The sequence below is a fragment of the Zonotrichia albicollis genome, chromosome 4 (genome assembly GCF_047830755.1).
Source record: "Zonotrichia albicollis isolate bZonAlb1 chromosome 4, bZonAlb1.hap1, whole genome shotgun sequence".
Lineage (NCBI taxonomy): Eukaryota > Metazoa > Chordata > Aves > Passeriformes > Passerellidae > Zonotrichia > Zonotrichia albicollis.
The window spans coordinates 33,436,605-33,461,851 of record NC_133822.1 but is presented as its reverse complement, the minus strand read 5'-3'; the positions used below and the strand labels follow the sequence as shown (position 1 = coordinate 33,461,851).

General features: G+C 50.8%; 2 protein-coding genes across 5 annotated transcripts; both read left to right on the top strand.

Moving 5' to 3' along the window:
* The first annotated feature begins 799 nt into the window (after positions 1-799).
* On the top strand, positions 800-9,627 carry RAC2 (Rac family small GTPase 2). The gene is made up of 7 exons (XM_005488581.4): positions 800-969; positions 3,917-3,988; positions 5,189-5,306; positions 6,732-6,794; positions 7,438-7,597; positions 8,486-8,620; positions 9,366-9,627. The coding sequence occupies exons 1-6, from the start codon at positions 935-937 to the stop codon at positions 8,614-8,616; spliced, it is 579 nt and encodes a 192-aa protein (XP_005488638.1). The 5' UTR covers positions 800-934; the 3' UTR covers positions 8,617-8,620; positions 9,366-9,627.
* A 2,209-nt stretch (positions 9,628-11,836) lies between these two features.
* Positions 11,837-17,096, top strand: SSTR3 (somatostatin receptor 3). Of its 4 annotated transcripts, none has more exons than XM_014268269.3 (3): positions 11,837-12,567; positions 14,693-14,856; positions 15,592-17,096. In XM_014268269.3, exon 3 carries the CDS (start codon positions 15,652-15,654, stop codon positions 16,855-16,857), a length of 1,206 nt encoding a protein of 401 aa, XP_014123744.1. In that variant the 5' UTR covers positions 11,837-12,567; positions 14,693-14,856; positions 15,592-15,651; the 3' UTR covers positions 16,858-17,096. The 4 variants fall into 4 exon arrangements, with proteins under 4 accessions (XP_014123744.1, XP_005488637.1, XP_005488636.1 ...); XM_005488580.4 differs by having other exon boundaries at positions 11,837-12,738; XM_005488579.4 differs by lacking the exon at positions 14,693-14,856 and having other exon boundaries at positions 11,838-12,738.
* Positions 17,097-25,247: the final 8,151 nt, after the last annotated feature.

Sequence of the window (25,247 nt, the reverse complement as noted above, 5' to 3'; positions counted from 1 at the left end):
TACTCACGAGCAGGCTGGATGTGCACACATACACTCTTTTCAAGGCTTAATGCTGCATAGGAGGAGAAAAAAGGAAGAGGAGGCAAATCCTCATTTCAATAAAGAAAGGAGTAGAGCTTCCTGGGATCATTCTGCTCTTGTCTCTTCTTTCTTAGGGTGATTGCTGTCTTCTTCTTAATGCTTAGCTATAAAAATCTTTTATTTTCTGAGGACAATGAGGACTGCCTGAGAGTTGGGGTTGTTCACCTTGAGGGAGAGAAGGATGTACTAGTAGTCTGGGCAGGTAAGTAAGTGCAGCAATAGCTTATTCCCACAGTAGAGGAGGAACAGAGCGGCCATTGGGTCGCAGCTGCCTTCTAGAGGCTGCACGACTTCCTTGTTCAGCCTCCGCAGAGTGTTGTTCCTTGTGATGTTCCACCCTCGACACTTGGGGGCATTGGGAAGACCTGAAAAACCTTCATTACCCCTCATCACCCTAGTACTCCTACTTCAGATTCCCTTCCCTAACACCTCCTCCAAAGCTTGGCGGATAACGGAGGCAGGAGAAACCCCACCTTTCCACGTTCTCACCCCGCTTCCAACCCTTGTCCAGCTGCCCTGGAAAAGCAGTTTGGTGTCCCCCGCTGTTCATTGGGATGAGGTGGGAAGGGAGTGGGTGAGACAGGCAGGGAGAACGAGAAATATTACAGCAATTGTCATACCAACCAAGGAGTCAGAGCGGCTCCGCCTTCAGCCAGCGGCCTCTGCCACAGCGCTGCGGCTGCGGTGAGGGGCGGAGGGACCCGAGGGTGATCGCCGAGAGAAGTTCCCTCTTCCACTTCCTCCCTCCTTGCAACCTGCTGTTGATACCCACATTTGCCCATCCCTCCCTGCTGTTTGCCTTGGCCTGACTTCCCTTTGCCTCGGGCACCGTCCTCGCCACGGGTCCGGAGCCATGCAAGCCATCAAGTGTGTGGTGGTGGGAGACGGGTACGTACCCGGGGTTTGCGGGGGAGCGGGGCGGGACAGCCTCTGACCGGGCACGGAGAGAGGGGGATGTTGGTGAAACTGCCCCGCTTGGCTTCTGACCTCCCGCTGCCTTGCTGCTACTGCAGACGTGCCCTTCCTCCCTCGGCGGGGCAAGGCACATTCCTCTGGGAGAGCGTGGAAGAGGGCATTTCACAGGGCATCTGCACGGAATGCTGATCGTGTGTCTGCATTTCCATCTGCATCCATGGGAAGTGTAGCAGGTCTCTCCCATGCACAGGAGGTGATGGTGCTCCTGCCAGATTCAACTTGGAGGCAGGAGGTAGATTTAAAACCCATTAAGATTTAAAACCCATTAGGTGCAATTGCTCTCCTGCAGGTGAATGGCTCCTCAAAAGCCGTGTGCTCACTGGGAATGACTGGGAGAGGGCATGGCACTCTGGTCCTGGCAAGATGTCTCAGGATCTCCATATTCAGCTTTTCTCAGCAGGTTAGGCCTGTACTGGGGCATGCTGGAGACGGCTGGCAAGGGCCCTCTGTGGGCACAAGGAGAAGAAGGTCTTTCCGCTGGGACAGACACACATATAGGCCACTTTGGGAGTGGGAGCTAACAAATCCTTGCCTTCACAACATGGTGGCTTCTCTGCCCGTGTCCCCTGATGCCTGGAAATGGCCTGACCCAAGCTGTCAATGAGTTAAGCAGTCATCACTGCCTGGGGCAGGAAGGATACAGTGGACAGAGCTTCTTCTTGCCCTGTGAGATGAGTAAATGCAGGGGAGGGAAGGAGGAGAGTCTGTGCTTGGAATGGAATAGCTTAATTCCTTTCCACCTAGAAGCTGGCCAGACTTCTCTGGGACAGCTGTAAGGTAGCAGATGAAGAGACATTTGCAGCAGGGCTGCTCCCCACAGTCACTTCCTCCTTTAGACCTCGCCTGGGAAAGAAGATGTCTGCACACATACATGTCAGACATGTTCTCAGGGGCTGGGGCAAGGGGCGGGGAGAAGGGAAGAGGAAAGACAAAGCCCCAAAGAAAAAATGTAACCTCTAAGAAAAGCCCCCTGAAGGCTTTAAATTGGAGCTGGATTAACAACTCCACTGGGCATTTATCTGTTACCCACCTCCCCAGCCCCCAGTTTGTCCCTCATACACAGCACCAGCTCTGCAGCCTTCCCTCAAGGCAGCATCCCCTCACATCATGGTTTACCCCACCACACGCCCTGTGTTACCAATAATAGACTGTTATTATCAGTAACAGTCCTGTTTTTAACCGGTCTTAAAAGTCTCCTGTCTTGTCATTTTGCTTCTCTGCACGCTGCACCTCTGTGCACCTCTCACCATCTTGCAACACAGCCCCCATTGCTCTGAGCTCTTGGTTCACCACCCCTTACCTCCCTCCTGGCATACCAGCCAGCATTGTCACCCTCTTGGCTCAACCTGAACAACCACAGGACCTTCTCCTATCACTCAACTCCCGTGTTCTCCCATAGCTGTTCTCCTCCCATATCCTCTCCATCGCACATCACTGACCTCTCAGCATGCCCTGGCTTCAATCACAGGAGCCTGCAGATGCCACCAACCTCCCCTCTGTGCTGTAACCTTCTCCCCTTCACTGACCCTTTGCACAGCTCTCTGTTCAGCCACACCAATTCAGAACCTCCCCCTCGTCCTTGACTGATCCATTGGCAGGCCCACAGATCTCCTGAGGCATTTCTGACAGAGCTTCACCTCCCTCCATAACTCCATGAAAAGAAGGAAGCAAGGCACCTGGGGAAAGAGCAGGACTGAGAGAGGAGGATCTAAGAAAGGGGGGTGGCAGGAGGAAGAAACAAATGTCAGAGCATGCTGAAAATTCAGCTTCCTCCTCAGCTGCCCTGCAGTCCAGTGACAGAGGCAGGTGCCTTGTGACCAGGGTGCCTATCAAGGACACACAAAAAGGCAGAACTGCAGCCCTGTGGCTGGGGACTTTGCAGGTACAGTGAGATGGTAGGTACAGTGAGATGCCCCCCAGCAGCAGAATTCCAACCTTTGCCCAGGAAAGACCTCTCCCTCCTTCTGGGCTGTGCTAGTTGGGGGAGGTTGCTGTCACCACATCCATTTCCTGTGTTTGTAACTGAAACAAGGCCAAGCTTTCCTAGGCCACACAAACCTGAGAAACAGCATCCCAGCAGGAGAAGGATTTTCTTTCCAACACTTGTCTTGGCTGCTTTATTTTCTTCCAATTTTTCTGCACTTCTTTCCCTCACCACAGGCTTCAGCTTGCCCACAACACCTTTCCCCACATGATAGCCTTATTGCTCCTTATCCCACCAATGCTCTCACCCAGTCTGGACTGTGCTGCTGCCTTGCACTCCACCCTGCTGCAGAAGGCTGTGGGGGAGGCTCAGGGGAGAGGAAGCACCAGGTCCCAGCTCAGAAACACCACCAGCAGCCTCCATCAGCCATGGGGGCAGGCACCTTTCTGGCTCCTTACAGCTCTCTGTGCAGGTGTTGCTGCAGCTCACTGCAGGTGGGGAAGACTGGGCAAGTCAGTAAAAGTTGCTACCAGTCCCTGGCCACAGCAGCTGAAAAGCAGGCAGGAATGCCTGTACTCGAGTGCTGGAGCTGCACGGCAGCTTTGTCATGGCATACCAAGCCAATGCACCTGTCCTGGCTGTGAGCATGCCCTGCAGAATGGGCTCCCAACTCCATCTCAGAGTCATCTCTGTACTAGACCATAAAACAAGCCTTCATGCTCAAAGACAACAAACATTTCTGGGCGACACCCTGTCTTTCTTCCTGCCAGGTTTCTAACCTGTGGTTGTGCGCTGTCTGGCCCTGTGAATGCGTTTCTGTTTCCAGGGATCTCTGGAGAGGTTAGAGGCATGGAAGGATTGCCCCATCTCCATCTCAGCCTAGCAAGGCTGCCTGCACTTCCATGAATTCCTGCCATTGTTTTCCTTCTCTTCCAGGGCTGTGGGAAAAACCTGTCTCCTTATCAGCTATACCACCAATGCCTTCCCAGGAGAATACATCCCCACTGTGTGAGTAATTCATAAACAGGTCCTGGAGTGGGTGGGAGGCATGAAAAGCAGGATGTGAAGGGGCTCAGTGACCCCTTGTTGTGCACTCCATGGGTCACGATCTCCATGCCAAGCAGAGGAAATCCAGTGAAGGTCTCTCTAACTTTGGATCTGTCACCTTTCACAAGAAGCAACCTTATAAAACCCTGGTATAAATGGGATATTTGGGAGACTCCAGCCAGCTTGAGGTCTGTCTGATTACTAAGTTTACAAGTAGCAGATGGAATCCTGCTGGCCAAAACAAACAGGCACAAGGCTACAACAGCTGGGCCAGGCCCAAGAGAAGGCAGGTGGATGGACATAGGACCCCACTTCCTTCCCTGTCCAAAGCACTTGCTGTCATTGGAGCAGTCATAGGTTCTGCATGGAGCAGAATCACAGCATTGGTTGGAAAAAACCTCTGAGATCATTAGGTCCAACCACTAGCCAAGCCCTGCCAAGCCCTCTACTAAATCATGTCCCTTCTAACGTGCAGATGCCATGAACATGTTCAAAAGACCTTTGTGTTAGTTCCTCCCTATTACTGGTTTCCCTTAATCTGGGAAAAAAAAGTACCAAAAGGACCAGGAAGTAAAATTTTCTAGGATAAGGGCAGGAACTTCTCTGTTGCTTTGTTATCCTTTTTTTTTCCTACCAAGACTTTACTCCTAAGCATGCAATCCTGACAGTTGTTCTAAAATATTTCAAGCTTGCTTGTCAAAGGGTGATGGGACACATTGTTCCCAGTTCCAGCAGGGCTGCTGAGGAGCGCAGCAAAGTACAGAGACATGGATTCTTCTTCACTTCTAAGAATAAAACTAGGTTTTAGAACACATAAGAAAAACAGGGGCTTGGCTCTACAGCAGGCACAGTTGTGGGAAGGATATTGGGGGAAAAAATGGGAAAAGAAAGCAATTTGTGAATTTGCATGCAAGGTATCAAAGGTGTAGTTGCAGCCAGGCATCTGTCCAGGACAGCTGAATGATGGGGAGGAGGTTGATGAGTGGGAATTCCATGAAGTGAAGGTTAACAGGAAACCAGTGTCACCCAGCTGAGCTGAGCTGAGAAGAGCAATCACCAGCCTTTGCTCCTGGGTGCACATAGTGAATGAACCCCACCTACACTACTGGAAGGGCTCCCTCTTCTCTTGTTTGAGCCATGGCCTATGTCTCTGAATTTCAGATTTGATAACTATTCTGCCAACGTGATGGTTGACAGCAAGCCTGTAAATCTGGGACTGTGGGATACTGCTGGACAAGAGGATTATGACAGGCTGAGGCCGCTCTCTTACCCGCAGACGGTAGGTCACACTCCATGCCCCTCCTCCCTTCCTCCCTCAGTACATCTCCATCCCTCACTGCAAAACTCAGCGTGCGCCACGGAACAGTGGCAGGGTTGTTACTGCCTCTCTCTGGCCTTTTATGAGGATATCTCTGTTGATATACAGCTGCCTTGAAACCAAAAGTTGAAAGATACCTAAAGGATATTTTGGAGCCTTTATCTAAACTCCTGTAACTGAGCAAGAAAACGAGACATTCAAAGACACTCTTGAGCCCAGCTGACACTGACTTTGTGTGAGGCAGATGCCTTACACAGCTCTGGAAAAAACCTTCTCTTTGTAAAGTTAAGATGGTTCATGGAATTTAAGAGCTGAGGCAGGAGCTTGTCACATTTCTGTGAACCCCACTCTCCTGACTTCTGCCTTTAAAAAGATATGATTTGTGGGCATGTGTTTGATCTGCTGCCTCTAGCAGAACAAATGGGTGCCTCAGATACTGTGTTCACCAGTCTTTCACCACACTCACAGAGTGATTTGAGGATTTGAGGATCACCTTCTCTGGAGAATGTTGTTTTGAGCAGTGCTTTGGCAAGCTCAAAGAGACCTTGCTGCATCAGACATTAGTCTGAAGGTTGCCACTGCAGTCAAAAAGGTTAGGAATTGATTAGAAATTATTTGTTTGAGCTAGGTTCAGCCACCTAAGAATCAGACACCTGGTATAAGATGGTTTTGCCTGCAGTCAGTGCAAGTAGGTCTATTTCTCAACAGCATGCTTGCATCCACCCTGGGACATATGTGAAGGATAGGTGGAGGAATGTTTCTCCAAGGTTTTTGTCTCTGATGGCATAGAAGTATGGAAGTGGATAGGCTGGATCTGGCACCACTGCTCCAGCTAGGTGAAGCTGGATGAAATAGTTACAACCTTGATGAGCTGGTATGGTTTTGGTTTGCTTTGGTTTTAAAGGAAGTCTGAATTCTACCATGCCCAGGAAAATTGCTTACCTGGAAACCTAAAATTGCCTCCTCTGAGTCCTGTGTTTGTACTTTTTAGGCTGGAACTAGGTCTGTCTCAACTGTAGGCAAAATTACTTTGGCCTGAAAGCCCTCTGGTGTTCCGTGAGAAATGAGCAGGACGCTGTCAGGCCGTTTCCCATGAGGATGAGTGTGCCAACCACAAAAACCCCATCCTCAGAGCTGACCATTTGCCTCTTCTGATAATGGTGGCTATGGTTACCATGACTCAGGGGAGCAGAGATCCTTCTCTCCACTGGAGGCAAGAAGCAGCAGTCAGGACTTTTATATTATAGAGAGAGCTTTCCCAAGCACAACCCTCTGCTGCAGAGGGAGGGTGCTGCCCACACAGACCTCCCCTCCCCTCCCTCCTTCCTGCTTCATCATGCCGTCCCATGCTCCCATCCTAACTGCACCACGGTTGTGTGCCTGCAGGATGTCTTCCTGATCTGCTTCTCCCTTGTCAGCCCGGCATCCTACGAAAACGTCCGTGCTAAGGTGAGACCCTCTCCAGGGCCACCAGGGGCTGAGGGAGGTGATGGTGGCGGTGGTCTTGCAAGAACAGTGATTATGGGTGGGGACTACCAGTAGGACATCTAGGTTCAAGAAGTCATACCTCTTTTCTGTTAGTCAGAAACCTCCTTCAGATGCATTTTCTGATTCATTTAAAGAAGGCAGACAACTCTACCAATGGGCTACTATTCAACTTGTGTTGTCAGATCATAGACTTATATTTTGGTGGCATCTTTCAGCCAGGACTGTCAAAGCACAGACACACAGGACTGGTCCATAGGGTATAAAGGCAGCTTTTAAATGGGAAGTGCGGAAAAAAGGAAGAGATTGGTGAACAGAGAACAAAAGTATGTCCTTGCTACCACTTTAATGTTCTTCCCTGCGTGGGAGGGTCGAGGGCTGAGAACAGCTGGTGCTTTTGCATAACAAAATTTGAGCTCCCTGTCAGAGATTTTGACTGAGGACCCAGCAACAGGAGTTGGCCTGGGCCAGGCTATAGTGCCAACAATGGATGTGAGAAAGGACAGGCTGTTAGCTGACATTTTTCAGGAGTGCCTCTTTGTTTCCCATGTGCATGCCCATATGTGCGACCTCTTGTCACCCCTTTGGCATTTTGCTGCCTTGCTAGTGGTTTCCCGAGGTGCGGCACCACTGCCCAAGCACCCCCATCATCCTCGTGGGCACAAAGCTGGATCTCCGCGATGACAAGGACACCATTGAGAAGCTGAAGGAGAAGAAGCTGTCCCCCATAACGTATCCTCAGGGTCTTGCTCTGGCCAAGGAAATAGGTAAGTGTTTGGGAGTCCTCTTGGACCTACTGAAAGGAGAGAGGCAGAAGAAAAGGGCTTCACCTCAATTTAACGAGGCCTTTGTGGTGGTATCGCACAGTGGTGTCTCTGGGGACGCAAGGAGACACATCCAGGGTCATGGGACAAAATGCACTTCAGGAGACTCAGGAAGGAGATCTGCTTCTTGAGGAAGGCTCAACCCCTCAGCTCTCTATTTTCTGCCTTTCTCTGGCCACCATCCTCCACATAAACACATAACCACACACTTTCACATTCTCCTCCCCTTTTACTCTGCTTGCTTCTATCTGGGACAGTATTTTTTCTGTGCAAGCCACAGCTGCACAGTGGGTAGAGGCCACTCCTCCATATCCGGAGAGGCAGAAGTGAGGTTTTTAACCTCTCTCAGGAAGAACTGCAACTGTAGTTTCCTGTTTCTGCTTCTGACTGCTGGGGCTTATACATGCAATCCCAGGTATGGGTGTCTCACCCCACCATCCAGCTCTTCTCATCTGTGGCACACAGAAATGGGAGAGAGGGTGAGAAACACAGCTTGAGGGAGTTTCCAAGAAGGAGCTCAGCAGAGGGAGTGTCTGGCGAGGATTACATGATCAGACTCACAAAATGGCTCTGCTCTGGCTACATGGGTAGCCAGTAGGCAAACCTAGGTCTAGTGCAGCTGGCAAGCTTTGCCCTGAAGTCAAGACTGTCTGAGTGAGTGAAATGTGTCCTGACAATGTGTAATGTCTTTGATCACCTGTGATGTGTTTATTCAGCTTGGGCAGGAGCCAGGTGCTGTGCTTTCTAGCATAAGGAGCAGAAACCTAGGTATCCCCACTGCCTACTCAGCTGCCTTCCCCCCCAGTGCAACAGATGCTTTCCTCCCGACAGACTCTGTGAAATACCTTGAGTGCTCGGCTTTGACGCAGCGAGGCCTCAAGACAGTGTTTGACGAGGCCATCCGAGCAGTCCTGTGCCCACAGCCCACCCGGACAAAGAAACGGGCATGCAGCCTCCTCTGAGCAAGTAAGTCTGACAGGGATCTCTGGGAGGGACACCAGTGGTGCTTTCCTGCTCCTGAACCCAGTCAGGGCCACTCTGGTGTCCTGGTGAGGCTGTTGGAGTGGGTCACCTTCAAGGAGAGAGAGGGAGAAGCTGATCTTGCTTGGGGAAAGGACAGAACGTGGTATGATGCACCCAGGATCAACTTCCCCCTCCTTTCTGCTTGACTGTGGGCAAGTTTGTTCCCATCTCTTGATGTGGGGCAGCCTAGAATTTTCCACATGTGCCCTTACAGAGAAGAACTGTCTGTTGGCTTCTGCTGCAGAGGGAACTACATCCAGGCTGCCCTGAGGATGACCTGCCCTGAGACCTATGAGGCCATAGCCTTTGTCTGTAGAAAAAAAAAAAAGGAAAAGAAAAAGTTGTTCACTATTCATAGTAGTTTCCAGTGGCCCTTCCTCTTACCAAGCCCTGCTCACCTCAAGTGGTTTTTTGTGTTGTTCATTGGCAAGTGGCAGCTTCTCCTACAAGAGTCCTTTACTCCTCATGTTGTCTCGACCTGCCTCCACTTCAGTACAGGGCAGCAGAGGGAGGAGAGAGGCCTCAGGACAAGAGTCAAAGCTGGTCAGAGCCTGCTAACAGAGAAGAGTGAGAGCCTGCTAGTTTGGACCCTGTCCCTTTATACTCCCACCATCACCAGAGGAGAGGGAAGGAAAGCAGGAAAATAATTGAGCTGGTATTATGAGGTCTGTCATTTTTTTGGCTATAGATCCCAGTCTCATCCTGATACCAGGAGCTGCCCAGCACACAGGAGAGTGATGGCTCCAGCAGCCCAGAGCTCAGCATCTTGGGGTTTTTCCTTCTTTTTCCTTCTGCCGGCTTGAAAGACTGCTGTGGGTCTGTAGCACTGGTTTGATGTTCACAGAACGGCTCCGCTCTTGCCTCACCTGCCCAGCTGCCCCTTCCCTTCCTTCCGGGCCCCTGAGGTTACAATGTAGTGAATAAGACATAATAAACAGACTGTACATTTGTGTCATGTCCGTGATGTGTTGCACCTCGGGGGACACAGCCCTGGAGCCGTGAGCAGTGGGGCGGCGGGGCTGGAGCTGTGCCCCTCCTCTGGCAGCCCCACGGGGAGCCTGGGGGCTGGAGGATGATTGCGAAGGTGCTGAGTTCTCACCTGAGCCCCCCGCATTCCTTTTGCCTTTCCTCTTCTCGGTATCCATGCGTTGAAAGGAAAAGTTGACTCCCCTCTGTGCCACACACAGGATGGGATGCAAGCCTTGGGAAGGTACACCTGGACGCAGACTCCTCTCCCTGGGGACTGCCCCCGCAGGTTGCTGGGGACATCTTTTCACCAAAACATTGCTGCATTAATCCTTCTAAGCTCTGGCACTCTCTCACACTGCCAGACACAGGCAGAGTGAGAATAGGAAGGAGGAGGGCAGGGAAAAAAATTAAAAGGGAGGAATGAGTCACCAGCCCAGACAAATTGCCTCCAAGACACTAAAATTAAGCTGAAGAGAGTGGTCCCAGTGGTACCATGGATCTGGCAGCTGTGAGCACCTGCTTTCCTGATGCATTGCAGGGACTCCAGAGGAAGTGTTACAGGGTGGCTGCTACTGCCACTACTTGCAGGAGAGGGGAGGGCTCAGGGTGTGATGATTGGCACTGCAAAATCCTGCAGTCCTAGGAGGGCACAGAGAATCTGTGGAGGTGAGCCAGTTTACTGCTCCTGGATGCAGCAACACTTCTGAGCTTCAACGGCTGCTTCCTGCACTGAGGAGGAGCATTGGTGATGCCAGGTGCACCCAGACACAGGGAAGCTCCCGAAGTACCCTGCTGCCAGGGAGATTTCTGCAGTTCCAATTCACAGTCAGATCTGAATGAGGCAGTTAATTCAGTGATGTGACACATTTCCTACTGATACAGTTCAGAGCAACCCTTGGCAGGCACCCTATGGCAGGGAGTTCCACAAATATCTGCACTGCACATGGGCTGCCGGATTAATTGCCCAGGCCCCACCCAAAGGTAATACAAATTATGTCAGTGTAAGTCCAGAAGAGTAAAACTGAAGCCTCTGGTATGGGCATATACCTGTGAAAGGGTGAGGGACACAAAGTACTTGAAATGGTATCTAACCTCCTTTAAGCATCCTAAGCATGACTCAAAGCAATATATTCCCAGTGGTTTATTACTTCTCTCCAGTTTTGAAGCCTTGGCTTTTGCCTTTTCAGTCTGCCCCACCCCCTGTAACACACAGCAATGCATATGATGTGTATGAAACAGAATTCATGTATCTGCCTACCTGGGGAGGTGCACAGGCTGAGCTCTCCTCCCAGCACAATTTAAGCAGTTTGCACAGCCCCCCACTGGAGCTGAGGCAGAGAATGGGACACCTTAAAGCATTCAGGGAGTGATCTGGAGACCTGGAATTTGTGATGCAATGACTGTGTTTATGCAAGGTTAGCAGGACTGTGTAGAACTCTGCTGTTTCACGGCTGTTTCTTCTAACAAAGGAGCTTGGGGGCTTCTGCATGGTGCTACAGACACCTGCCCTGCCATGGCAAAGAAAACCTCTGGGTGCTACCCATGCCATTCCTTTCCCAATTAGGATTCCTCTCTCTTCTGTGTCTCCAGACAGCATTGTGGCCAAGTTCTGGACTAAAGAGGCCTGGCAGCTTTGAAGTTCTGTACTGCCTTCATCAGCTCACCTTTGAGCAGCACTGGCTGCATATAAAGTTGCCCAAGTAGGTTTGGATGCCAGACCCTGGCGGTGTTGTGCTGGAAGAGATACTGCTTTCTTTTGTTAAAGCTGGAATTTACCCTAGGGGCTCAAATGCTCACAATAGCAGTGCCAAATGTCAAGAACATGGTGATGCACAGTACAAGGAGTCACTGATGTTGGCTGGAGGGTGGGAAAGGGGGTGAGAATGACAGGGAAGACCTTTGTGCAGGGAATGGGATGGAAAATCCTTCATGGGACAACTGCTCTCACAAAGATTAATTTCTTTCTTAGATTCATTTCTTCTGGGTCTGTGCCTTCCAGCAGAAATTAAATTTGGTAGGAAAGTTTGGGGCTGTTAAACTGGAACATTTTCACAATGAAGGTGCAAAAGACGAGAGATCATATATGGAGCCAAGGAACGAACAGGAAAGAGATGAAAGAGACAGTCCCCTATCTGCCCATCTGCCCTCATCTCCATCCATCTGGAGGTGCTCACAGGGCAGAACAGAAGGGAGGAGGGTCTGTGTGCTCAACATCTGCCCGATTTCTGAGCACCCTGCCAGACAGAAGGATTTGCTGTGTGCCTGCAGCTCCGAGCAGCACCAGTCCTGCCTTGCAAGACCTTTGGAACAGGGGCCCGTCTCCAGGGTGCCCCTAGGAGAGCCGAGCCGAGTCGCCCCCTTCTGCCTGCCCCTCTACCATCACATCGCTGCTCTCTGAATCCCTCTTTTCTTCCTCTCCCCCTTCCCCCCACTGTCCTCAGCTTCTTTTACCGCACTCCTCATTCCTTCATCCTCCCCTCTTCTGCGCTCCCCTCATCCCTCTGCCCATCTCCTTGCGCCTCCCTCTCCCGCTTTTATTCTCCATCCCGGTATCTCCCCCCGCTCATCTTTGTTCTCCTGCCCTGCCGTCCATCCCCTGCTTCTCCTCCTTCTCCTGCCGGTGTTTCCGTGCGTGGCACCCATTGGCTCCCTCTGCCCGAGCCCGCGGATGGCGGGGGCTGCGCGGGGCACGGACGCGGGGCCGCGGGGCTGAGGGGCCGCCACCCGCATCCCCTCCCGCGCCGGGCACGGCGGAGGCGATGGGCAAGCCCGGCCAGAGGGACTCGAGCCTCCGGCAGCGCCCGGCGGGGCTCGCTCCCCACGGGAGCGCTTTGCTCGGTCGCGCTTGAGAAAGGGGAAGGGGAAAAGCATGACACGGATTCTCCGGGGGAAGCGGAGGAAAATGTGCATCCCGACGACATGTAAGTACCCGGCGGCTCTGGGCGCTCTTCCCGGATGTCTCCCGCGGGCATGAGTCCACGCAGAAGTTAAGTCTGCAGTTCCAGACAAGGAAATCTGCCGACCACCCCTCGCTCTCGACCCTCCAACTCTGCCAATCCAGCCTGGTCCTTACGAGAGAGCTCAGCCCCGAGGTGAGACGGGAGAGTCCTGAGCTGGAGCAGGGCCGTGGGAAACCGGGGGGACAGGAGGGGAGAGGTGGTGCAGGTTATTTGGCTGCGTTGTCCCTCCCAGCTGCTATTCATGGTTTGTTACCAGGACTAGGCTCAGCTTTCAGCATCCACCGCCTCCTCTCATTCAATGCAGAAATATATATATATATACTTATCTTTTTCAACCTCAGGAAAGAAGTAGTGCCAATTTCCCATCTCCTGATACCTCTCTGCCTTCTTCCTGCTCTCCAGCTGCATGAACCAGGCATATCCTGGTAGCACCTGTTAGAGGATCCCAAGCCTCTTGCAACAGGTGCTGTGCACATCAGGAACAGATCCAAGAGGATGCCAGCACACTGTCAGTCTGAGGCCAGCGTTCCTCACCAACTCCTGCCTATGCATGTGCTGCCAAAGCCACCAGCAGAGTGGACCCAGAGTAGATGGAGCACTGGTGCCCAGTGTTTTTCCTGCCAAACTAGCCAAAATGTGTGACATGGCATTTGAGCTGGTCCATGGTACTTGACAAAGTTAGAATGGCAGCAACAGACTGCACCTGCTTAAAGATCAAGTTTCTCCCCTGCAGCTGCCTGAGCAGGAAAATGAGTTTATAGGAAATCCATGCTTTTTGTTGCACATCTTAGCATTTTTAATAGGGCTTCCGAAGCTACCCTGAAGCTGGATTTACTGTGTTGTTAAACAACACTCTGAACACTCTGGCTTTGAGGTCTGGACCCCAGACGCTTCTCCAAATGCTTTAGAGCTCAACCAGAAGTATCTCCATCCATATTTGGTATTTGTAAGGCTCCAAATGTTTGGCCTTGTTCTTCTTTAAACTCTTTTGCATGCAGGAGGAACATGCAAAGAGATTCCTGTCTATGTGATCATCTTTCAGAAGGTCATCCTTTTATGAACATACTGTTCTGGCTTCTGCCACCTTTTGTGGGGATCTTTGTCCCTAGACAAGTCATTGCCCTCCTCTTTTCTCCAACAAGTGATTTGTGTCACTAGAACAGAATTGGAAAAAATATCAGAGGAAACAGCCTTTAACTTAGAGTTTCAAATCACTTCCTATTCGGCTCATTCAGTGCAGCCACTCATGATGTGTGGGACTGCAGGACCCCATGAGATGGGCTTCTGTCAGGACAGTGTGTCACAGCCCAAGGCACCTGGAAATTTAAAAAAATCTAAACAATCCCAGTCCTTCAAAGCTCAAATGCTCTAAAGCAGGAAACATTTATATAATAGCTGGTAGAAATGGCCTTAAGACATAGTTGCTCAACTGTGTTTTTATAGGGCCTCTCAGATGAGGTTCCTTCAGTGTAAAATTTAATACATCTGTGGGGTCTATTGGGTTTGCCTGTCTGGTGTCCAAGAAATCCTAAAGCTCAAGTCTCCCCTAGGGTTTCCAGAACTTGGAATGGCATCTACAAAACAAACAAACAAACAAACAAGTAACAAAAACCCAACCAAACAAAAAAACTCCAAATACTGTAATATTAGACATTTGTGAAGAAAGTTGTGGTGCTACAGAAAATCACATCTGCAAGAAAATTCTCTGGAGTGTCTCTGGCCTCCTGAAAGTAGTTAAGGTTGGGAGTTCTTTCCTTTGGTATCCCCAGTTTTAATTTGAATAGAGAAGAAGCTTCAGAGCCCTAAGAGATTTGTTGAGATGTGAAAAGGTGAGCCTTAATGTCCCCATTCACTTCCACGAAGTCATCTTCCCTTCCAAGGAACTAATTCAGAGGGACATCCCTGTCAGTCCCCACCTCCAGAAATTTTTCCAGAGCTGGAGTAATCCTGAAAGAAACACAAATCTCCCCTGCGTTAGGTTTCCAGGGTATCTCTGGTCCACAGTATGTGCTGGGCTCTGTGTTTCACATATGGAGCCCTGACAAAAGGCACATCCATCCCTTAACTGTCCCTTCTCTCCCTGCAGCTCCTCTCCAGTGTCAGCAGCGAGCTGGTGGTGGATAGAGATCTTGTTTGCTCAAGGCTGCCTCTGAGTGAGCCGAGTGCTGTTTCCATGCCAAACCCTCGCGTGACACACACTGGGCTCTTCAGCTTAGAGAGGCTGGGACGCTGCTTTGGTGCTGCAAACAGGTGGGGCAGGCAAAGCCTCTGCCATTAGCAGTGTGTTGCAGCGTGCAGAAGGAGAGGGAGAGAGTGGCAGGGAGAACAGAAGAAAAAGAGACAAGGGGGATCTGGACCGATCCCTCTTGGTGTACCCAAAATTATCTTTCTTTTACTCTCAAACTGGCATAACACAAACCAGCTGCCCTTCAGCTCAGGTGCTGAGCTAAGCCTCTCTGCTTGGATTGAAAGTGCTTTTCCTTCTCCTGTGAGGCTAACAATAACCTGGCCAGTCCAAAAAGAGCTTCAGCAAGCAGGAGAATAAATACTCAGAGAATAGGAAAGTCAGAGTTGGAAAGGCACTTTGTCAATGGATGTTTTTCCTTCTTTTGCTTGTAAAGCACCTGCCACTCATAAATGAGAACCAAGCCCCTGGTGACCGTGTCCTCAGTATTGGATCCATTAGCAGAAAAGGAAAACTTTCCCTGTCCTTATGCTAGTCTGTGTTTCTTTCTCCAGAGGATCTTTTGCTAGAGGAGAGGCCCACATTGAGCCATGTCCCCGTTTGTCCCTCCATGTGCACTGTGCCTTGCATGCCTAGATGGGTTTGATATTGTCCTAGATTTTCCAGCACCTGCTAGGATCCACAAACTCCCCTTGATTTCCCGTGCCTATACCTAACACATAGTTAATGTGATGATTTTACCTGTGGCCTGTTCAGCTGTCATATCCCCGGTATCAATGTTTTTTTTCTCTTCCCTTCAGCTCCAGATTGCTAACTGATCCTGCAAGGACACTGCCCCTGCCCTCTTCCTTGTCTCTGCTATGGACACTTCTGCTTTTAGCCTCCCCACGCCAGCAGTGTTGGAGGAGGGGAATGCCTCCAGTAGCTGGGCAGGCTTCACTATCCCCAACAGCTCCTCCACTGTCAGCCCTGGTGTAGTTGTCAGCGGTGTCCTCATCCCCGTGGTCTACCTCATTGTCTGTGTGGTGGGGCTGGCTGGGAATTCCCTGGTCATTTATGTGGTCCTACGGCACTCCGTGAGCGAGTCGGTGACCAACGTGTACATCTTGAACCTGGCCCTGGCTGATGAGCTCTTCATGCTGGGCCTGCCCTTCCTGGCTGCACAAAATGCCCTGTCCTACTGGCCATTTGGCTCTTTCATGTGCCGCCTGGTGATGGCCGTGGATGCCATCAACCAGTTCACCAGCATCTTCTGCCTGACAGTGATGAGCGTTGACCGCTACCTGGCTGTGGTCCACCCTGGCAAGTCCTCCAAATGGAGGACAGCACGGGTGGCCAAGGCCGTGAGCGTAACCGTGTGGGTGCTGTCTTCCATAGTGGTGCTGCCCGTGGTTGTCTTCTCAGATGTCCCTTTAGGGATGAGTACATGCCACATCCAGTGGCCAGAGCCTGCCTCGGTGTGGAGAGCTGGCTTCATCGTCTACACTGCCACCCTGGGCTTCTTTGGACCACTGCTGGTGATTTGTCTCTGCTATCTCCTGATTGTAGTGAAGGTTCGCTCCTCCGGCAGGCGGGTGAGGGCTCTGTCCTCCAAGCACAAGCTTTCAGAGCGCAGAGTGACCCGCATGGTGGTGACTGTGGTGGCCGTCTTCGTCCTTTGCTGGCTTCCCTTCTACGTCCTCAACATAATCAATGTTGTGTGCCCGCTGCCGGAGGAGCCATCCCTCTTTGGAGTCTACTTCCTTGTGGTGGTGCTGCCATATGCCAACAGCTGCGCCAACCCCATCATCTATGGCTTCCTCTCCTACCGTTTCCAGCAGGGCTTCCGCAGGGCCATCTTCAGGCCATCCCGCCGAGTCCAGAGCCAGGAGGTGCCAGCATGCCCCTCAGAGAAGATCGATGACGAAAGGGAAGAGGGTGAGATCAGCAAGATCACCAGGAATGGAAATGACAGGCAGGAGTGCCCTCTAAGCAGTGGGGAAGGAAAAAGCAATGAGCAAAAACCACTCCCCGAGGAGCCTGCGGGATTCGAAAAGAGCAGCAAGTTGCATGTCAGCTATTTATGATGAAAGGGGTGGTAAGATACATCGGGACATGGGATCCCCTTCACCTTCGCTACTTCCAAAGGCAATGGGAGATGATACAAGGGAATAATAAAGTCCAAGAGTAGCCTTAAAGATGAATAGGGCCCCATGATCTTGTGGAAGAAGCAAGGCATTGTTCTTGGCTTGGAAGAGACACCTGAAGTGTGTGTGGTACCAGTGTTACCAGAAATTGCTAAAAAATAAAACCTCCCTAACACTAATGTAGCATTCAGAAGCAGGTATTCTTTATTTGGCTGGATGCACGAGGAGATATCTCCTTCAAAATATCATGCATGCTGAGTACAAAAAAGCTCCCATTTATGTACTACATTTTACATACATGCTCATTAATTTTCCCAGTATAAACATACATATGATATTAATTTCCCCAAAACCATCAATGTATTTTCCCTCTCCTTTACACATGTATTCTTCTGTCCTGGGAGTCTTTTGGTGGTCCCCTATGGCTGGTGACCCCAAAGTCATACCTGACTGCCTGGTGAACTGGTAAAAGTTGGCACAACTGGGCTGGTTGCTTTTGAGTTCTTCTTCCTACAGAATAAACATTGTACAGCTCCATAGGCCATGGCTTTTGAAGAATAAGCATCGTATTTGCCACCAGGAGAAAATGATTTTTCATCTGGCAACACCAGGTAAAGAGCAGACTGCATTTAGGGAGAGCTGAAGAGGTGATGGGCACTGGGAGTACAGAGAAACAAGGTCAGCCCTAGAGTGATGATCTGCCCTTAGGTGATCCAGCTTTGGAGGGCATAGGCTGCCATCTCATGGTGGCACCTTGAGGAAGTCCCCAGATGGTATATACCACATGTAGGCAACCCAGTGCCTTGACTTATAAACATGAGAAATGGTCTGCCTTAAAAGATGAACAGGAAAGAGAAATGTCTGCAGCAAAGATATACTAGCCAGTTGCATGCATGGCTGGCCCTCTCTAGTTCTTCAAAAAGTATTGGGAACAGATTTCCTGCCTGTGGTGGTCTGGCTGGAGACCACTGACTGCTCAAAACCTCCTCTTTCTTTTCAGAGCTCTTATGGACTCTGGGCAGGATGACGAGACTTACCTGGGAGAAAAAGTTTGATAATTTCTTTCCTACACTCCACATTCCTCAGGGCTCTCCTGGTGCCTCTGCACTCTGGTGGGAGGTGTAACAAGGGTAGAGAAGAAGACAATGAGACATGAGTTAGAGGCAGCATTTCTTTCCTTCTCCTTAAGCTTTACTATAAATAAAGAAAAAGCCTTTGGACTTGGAAGGCCAGATAGGCAAAACTGTTCTATGTGTTTAGGGAAGGGAGCGCTATAGATTTGGCTCTCCTGAGAATAAAAAATGTCTTTGAGCTGAGTCAATCTCCGTACAGAGTCATGTTTTGCTGGCACAGGAGGTGAAGGCAGCTCTCAGTACAGGATGGGGGCAGGAAGCAGACAGAGGTCAGGGGATCTCCAATGTGTCAGAGCTGTGGTTGTAAAGACTCGGAGCAATACTAGGAACCAATTTATCCTGTAGGAAGTGGTAGAGTATTTGGCCCAGAATGGTGAACAAATGATGTGTGCGTGTGCATGTGCACAAAGGTAGCTGTAGGCAAAACTTTGTTCCCTGGACTGTACATGTAGGGGGCTGGCTGAAGAGGATCAGAGACCAAGGAGTCAGGGCTGGTGGGAGGCTGGTGCCAGTCCTGGGCACTGATGCTCATCTGCTGGGGGTGTGCACATGTATGCAGGGGTACCTAAGGGGGTATGCATGTGTGTAAGTGTACACAAACACAGGTGAGAGAGTGTGTTTATGTAATTGCAGGATGTTTAAGTACAGATGTGAGTGCTTGGATAAGAGCTGGAGAGCAAATGTGCTGCTGTGGAGTTGGATGAGTGCTTGTTCCTGCACACTGCTTGTTGGAGGGAAGTCGTGGATGGGCCCATCTGAGTGTGCAGGCTAGAGGAGCAGCACTGTACAAGGGTGGGTGGGATGAAGGTCTCCCTCTCCACTTTGGCTTCATTCCTGCAGCTCTGCTAAAATGTCTGTTGAATATAAAATGTCTGTAAAAATTACTTTTAACTTCTCCATGAATGCGGTTGCTAAGTTACAGCCACTGAAATGACCCTCATACCACAGCCCTTTGGGCAGTTTTCTCTAAAAACAATATTGAGAAATGGGAAGGAGGGACGCACCAGAAGGACACACACTTCCCTGAGGTCAGGAGATGTTGCAAGAGGTCACTTGTGGAAGGTCAATTATGGGAGATAGCTGGGTAATGGAAAGATGTCTCACAGGTCACTCGAGAAAAGGTAAGAGAAGGGAAGGTGTGGCATGGGGTTGGGTGTGCTGGGACAGAAGCCAAAAGTCCTGGACTGGGAAGTAGAACAAGCTGCAGCAGCTGAGGATCATGGGAACAGAACCACTTTATAAGGAAGCAAGAGTCAAGGTCACGCAAAGGCAATGTGAGAAGGCCTGGCAGGCCTCAGAACTGTGTTCTGCAGTGCAGGACACCCAACTTTGGAAAAGGAAAGTCACAGGGTGTCAGATGAACAGACATCTCCTAGCCAGGTGAGAGAGCAGAGGAAGGGTAGGCAGGGACTGCAGACATAACCAACCAAAACACATTCAGCTGTGCTCTCAGCCACTGGTACTGCCACCACCTCCACAACAATGATTGTCCCCTGAAATCCTACATCCTCATGTTTCCTCTTTAAGCCTGGGATGGTGGTGCCAAGCTGTCCATGCCTGCAGGCTCAGCCTCAGCAGCTGAGCTGCCTGCCAGACCACACAGGACCTGCTCAGCTGCCCTTACAGCACCCACCTGAGCACGAGCAGTCAGACACCCAGGAGTGCAGGCTCAGCTCATGGGGAAAAGAAAGAGCTTAGTAGCCAGTTTCTATCTTCTGCTATGTCTTTACATCTTTTTCTCCTTCAATCCGTGCATCAGCTTCCCACACCATGGGCCCCAGTCAGAAAAGCAGCCAAACTATTCATGGGCGTGGGATAAAGTTTGTTGGACTAAAAAAAGCCTCTGGTTTAGCTTCTTGGGGAGCTCCCGCTACATCCATTGGATGCAACACGACCAAGAAATCCTGCCAGAATAAGGGTGGACTGCCAAAGCTTCTGCTTCTATAAGGGGCAGCAAGTGATGGAAAGATTAAAAGGGCTGACAACCAAATGGTCAGATAGATGGACAACACAGCACTTCAGACTCCAGTCTGTGTTGCTCCTTTTGCAGAGAGAGCAGAGCCAGGTGAGTGCTGGACTCCCCTACAAGAGCAATCCCTGCAGGACAGAGCAGAGATTGTATTGTATGAGGAGCTTGTAACATTGCTTGTGGTTGATGACCAGGCACTGAAGAAGACATGTGGCTGTGATCAAGGACCTTGCAGGAGGCAGTTCAGGAGGATGGGGGCAGATATAGGTTGGGTTTCCTTATCCATGGAGTGGCAGCCCAGCTGCTGTGGGGAGATGGGGGGAGTTCCCCAGCTGCCAACACACTTAACAGAGACAGTCTCCTTCACCACCACACTGAGTTGAGACTTCATTTCACATGCCTTTGCAGCTCCATCTGCTGCAAATCACCATTCAAGAAACTCTGTCGACTGGTTGGCTTCTTAAAATACCAACATTCCTTAAGAGCCCAAGCACTGCGATGCCAGCACCAAGCAAGCGTGCCAAGGAGACATCATTTTGACACACGGAATCTGAGCTCCCACCAAGGCAGCTCTGCAGGGCAGCCTGCTGGGGCAAACAAAATGTGTTCCAGAGAGATCTGCAAAAAAAAAAAAAAAAAAAAAAAACCCAACAACTGGAGATCTTTAGATTAAATAGGGGTTGAAAAGAAAAGAGACACAAGCATCACGTTTTTCTGTCTTGTGTTTTCTTCGCCCCCCTAGGCTGTATCCTGCTTTGCAGTGACAAATTAGGGAAACAAAAATGAAGATGAACAGAAAATAAGACTGGGGGAGGGGAAGGAAAAGGTATTTCTTTTCCAAAATTCAAGAGGAGAAAATGAATGCCACAAAAAAATTTCAAACAATCACCACTGATTTAAAGGCTGGTTTTCATAGGAACAGGCATTTGGAATGATGATCAGGAGGTCACTGTCTCCTGACCCCTGCTCTTTCCTCAGCACTGTCTCCCTGTTGGTGAATCCCCAGAGTTGTCTGTGGTAATGGCATTAATCTGATGCCCTTGTGATCCCTCTCCCTCTCCTTAACGATGCTGTGGTTGGCCCTGGGCAGCCCAGAGGCCATGGGGACCATGTGCAGTGGCTAAATGAAAGTCTGGAAGTGTTCAGGGGGGATTTGCTCCAGTCAGCTATGGAAAAGTGCTTTTCTATTCTGGGTGCAGAGACACAGAGATAAGGGCTTCATCAAGCCCTGTGCTGCACAAAAGGTTTCATTCTTGTCACGTAGTGATCAGAGCTGCAAGACTAGAAAGGGCTGCAATGATTTCAGCAGCATTGTGCAATCCTCTTCCCAGCAAACGTGTGATTGGAGATGGGGTGATAGAGACATGGGGACCCCATTCTGTCAGAGAGTTTGTGCACACACGTCAGAGCCCACAAGAACAGATAGAGAGAGGCATCGGTGTGTGCTGTGCATGCACACATGCATGCAAATGAGTGTTTATTGCATGATTGCATGCCTCTGTGTGTGTGTGTGTGCACATAGATGTCTATAAACATACAGACATGTTCATGCCATGCACGGATTCAAGCACATATGTGTGTGCATGAGACCATATGGGGCCACCCACAGAGGTGCCCACACACCCAGACCTCTGTGTGTTGCTCAGCCTAAGCACCAACGCCAAGAACTCAGCACATTCACCTTAATGCAACAGGCTCAGGCTGGGAGGGGGCAGCTGCGCCTTGCCAAGGGCCCTCCACACACACACACACACAAACATACACAAACATACACACACCAAACCCAAACATACATACACACAAACATACACACACCAAACCAAATCACACAACAGTGGTCTGGAGCAGCTGCTGACCCACTCAGCGTGGCCTTTCTGCCGTGCAGTGGATATTCAGTAGGAAAACTGGAAGGGTGTTGAATGGTGATGGCAGAGGGGCTCCAGTGTGGAAAACCGAGGGTGTGTTTCCAGGCTGCTACCAGCACAGCCCACACATAATGTCATTCGAAGCTGTTGTTAGGGAGCCGCTGTATTTGTCATCAGCAGGGAATCACAGCAGCTCAGATCAGGCAACAGCAAAACTGTCCAGGCCATGTTCTGCTTTCTGCTGTTGGAACAAGGGGGTGTGTGGAGGGGGCAGGAAGCATTGTTGTAATGGAGTAGCCTACAGAGAAAAGAGACAGGGGAATAGAAAAAGGGAAAACACCTTTCAAAAGAAGATGCTCCTAGCTCTCCTGAGGATCTGACAGAGAATTGAAATGCTTTATCTGCTCGAACGAGTGGAAAATATGCAAATATTTGCTCATGAAAAATTGCTGTTCTTTGCCTTCCCAAGCATAAACGGTGCAAACGCCACACACCACGCAGCCGGCTCACGCAGATCTCGCACTCGGCGCGTCATGCACAAACAGACACAGAGCCAGTGCGTCAATGCAGCCGGGCAAGGACACGTGCAGCAGCCTGCTCTCCGTGACAAACAGGCCCGCGGGGCACGGCAGTACGGATGCCTAGACTGGCAATCAGGGCCCGGGGAGGCAGCGCCCCGCCGCGCTCCCCGCCGTGCCGGCAGCCGGAGCGGACGCGGAGCTGCGGGCGGAGGGGACGCGAGAGCCCGTCCCGGTGCTGCCCTGCTCCCGGGCGCGGGGGACACCGCCGGGGGACACGCAGCGGGGCGGGAGGGCAGGGCGAGGGATGCGGGGCGGGGGATGCGAGGATACGGGGATACGGGGCGGGGGATGCAGGGCGGGGGTGCGGGGATACGGGCGCTGCGCGGCGCGTCCTGCAGAGGGGGATCGGACACCGGCCGGCAGCGGCTCCTGCCCTGCTCACCGGGGCTGCCAAGCGGCGCTGGAGCCTCTCCGTGTTAACCCCCCGGTGTCAGACATCCGCAGGGACCTGTGCACTCGCAGCACAGAGAGACACCTGTGTCCTGGGCTGCATCAAACGAAACGTGGCAAGCACGTCTTGCCATCTTCTCCTCTCTGGTGATACTCCATCTGGAGTGCTGCATCTTAGCCTGGGAGCCCCAATATAGGAAGGACATGGACATATTGGAGCAGGTCCAAGATGACATTAATGAAGATAGAGGGCTGGAGCATCTGTCCTATGAAGACAAGTTGAGAGAATTGGGGTTGTTAGCCTGGAGAAGAGAAGGGTCCATGGAGATCTTATAGTCCCTTCCAGCACCTAACAGGAGACTACAGGAAAGCTGGAGAGGGACCTTTCACAATGGCATGTAGTAATAGGACAAAGGGGAATGGCTTTAAAATGAAGGAGGCCAGGGTTAGATTAGATATGAGGAAGAAATTGTTCACTGTGAGGGTGGTGAGGCACTGGCACAGGTTGCCCAAAGACACTGTGGCTGCCCCATCCCTGGCAGCATTCAAGGCCAGGCTTTGAGCAACCTGATCTACTGGAACATGTCTCTGCCCATGGCAGGGGGCTTGGAATTAGATAATCTTGAAGGTCTTTTCCAACCCAAACCATCTTGTGATTCTATAATTCTGTCATGTCAGTGTGGTTCCCTTAGCAGAAAGCACCCCTCACAGATCCAAGATTTTGTGAGCTCTTAAACACCAGCTTCCTTGCCCATCCACCTGTCCTCTCATGCCCCACCACCATGCACAAAGATTTTGTTTCTTTGGTGAGAAAGCTCATGGCTATCTCTGAAGAAAGTTTTCTCACCCAAACCACTGTGCAACTTTCTCAGCACTCCCTGTGAGAGCTGATATGCCCTGAGCAGTGATCTACTGTTGATAAGTGGTACGGGCAGGTCGAGGAGGGGGTTGCATAGAAGAAAGTGGCGAAAGAGTAAAATTTTCTGGGTCTACACAGGAGCGGATAGGAGGAAGGGGCCTTCAGGTGCATGTAGATTCTGAGAAACAGAAGGCAGCAGGCTTGCCTGAAGGTTATTTTTAAGAACTGGTTCAAACAGGCTACAATGTCACCTGGTATTTCCCACCCAGCCAAGCTGCTGGATCTAGATGTTCACAAAGCAGCAAACTCTTCCTTGTTGCAGTAGGGATAGTCCTTGTAGTCATATGCCAGAGCCTGGGGTGGATACCAGCACCGTTCCTTGGTCTCACAGGCAGGGTCACAAGGCCAGGGTAATAAAGATGGGACACTCAAGTTGGAAAAGCTGCTGATGGGGAGAGGGGCAGCCTGGGTGATGCTGTGAGGCATCTCCAGCTGATGCAGCTTGTGAGCCAGTGTCTGACTCCCTCCCTGCTCAGCTGTGTCACACAAGGACTGGCTGCGGGGGCACTGGGATGTAGGAGACAAGCTCACACTTTCATGCTCAGTATTGGAGACTGCCAGGTCTAGCAATGAGTGCAGGTGACGCTCTTCAAGCTGCTCCTCAGCCACGTGGCATTTCAGCAATGCACAGCAAAAAGAAAAAAAAAAAAAAAAAAGCAGAGTCTTTGCCAGGCCTTGATCTCTGTGTGAGACAGGCCAGGCCGCCAAGCAGCACACAGCAGAAATCCCTGCTGGCAGAAGTGCCTTCAAACTCAGCAGCAGCCTGCATAAAGCCAGGGAACGTGTCATTTCTGCTTCGTCCAGGCTCCACATGGGCAGAAGTCTAAAGAGAAATGTAGCCATGCAGCAGACATCGAATAACTCTGCCCATCCTTAGAGACGTAGAAAGTATTCTAAGCCAGTAATTTTGAACCATGCTGGTGCTCTTGAGTAACACAGGCTGGCTGTTGCACAAGCGCTGTGCACAGACGTGGAGTCCCCAGGCTGGAAAAGATTCATCTAATCATAGAATCACAGAATAGTTTGAGCTTGAAAGGACCTTTAAAGGTCATCTATTCTTCCCAGCCTCTTCTGCTGCCTGGCCAGAGATGATCAGTGATCCTGGTACAGCAGAGTGACAGCTGCTGTTACAGGATAACCCGAGGGCACCACAACTTACTGAAGCAAAAAACCACACTGCCACCTTTTAAAGTGTCAGGTGCACCCCTCCCCAATTACAGGCACTATGGAAAGGCAAGGCAAAGGCACCCAGGAGCAGCCAGGCTGGGGTGGAGAGGAGGCAAGTGCAGAGCAGTGCTGCTGATCCCTTCCCAGCTCTTGAAACACATGTGAGCTCTCTCCAAGGGTAGTAATAGCAGTAGCCAAAAGCCTGAACTTTGCTTCCAGAAGGAATCAGCTGTTGAGCTGAGCAAATTGTGTTGCTGTGCAGGGTGCGTGGAAGAAGGGAGGGAGGAAGGGAGGGAAGAAGGGAGA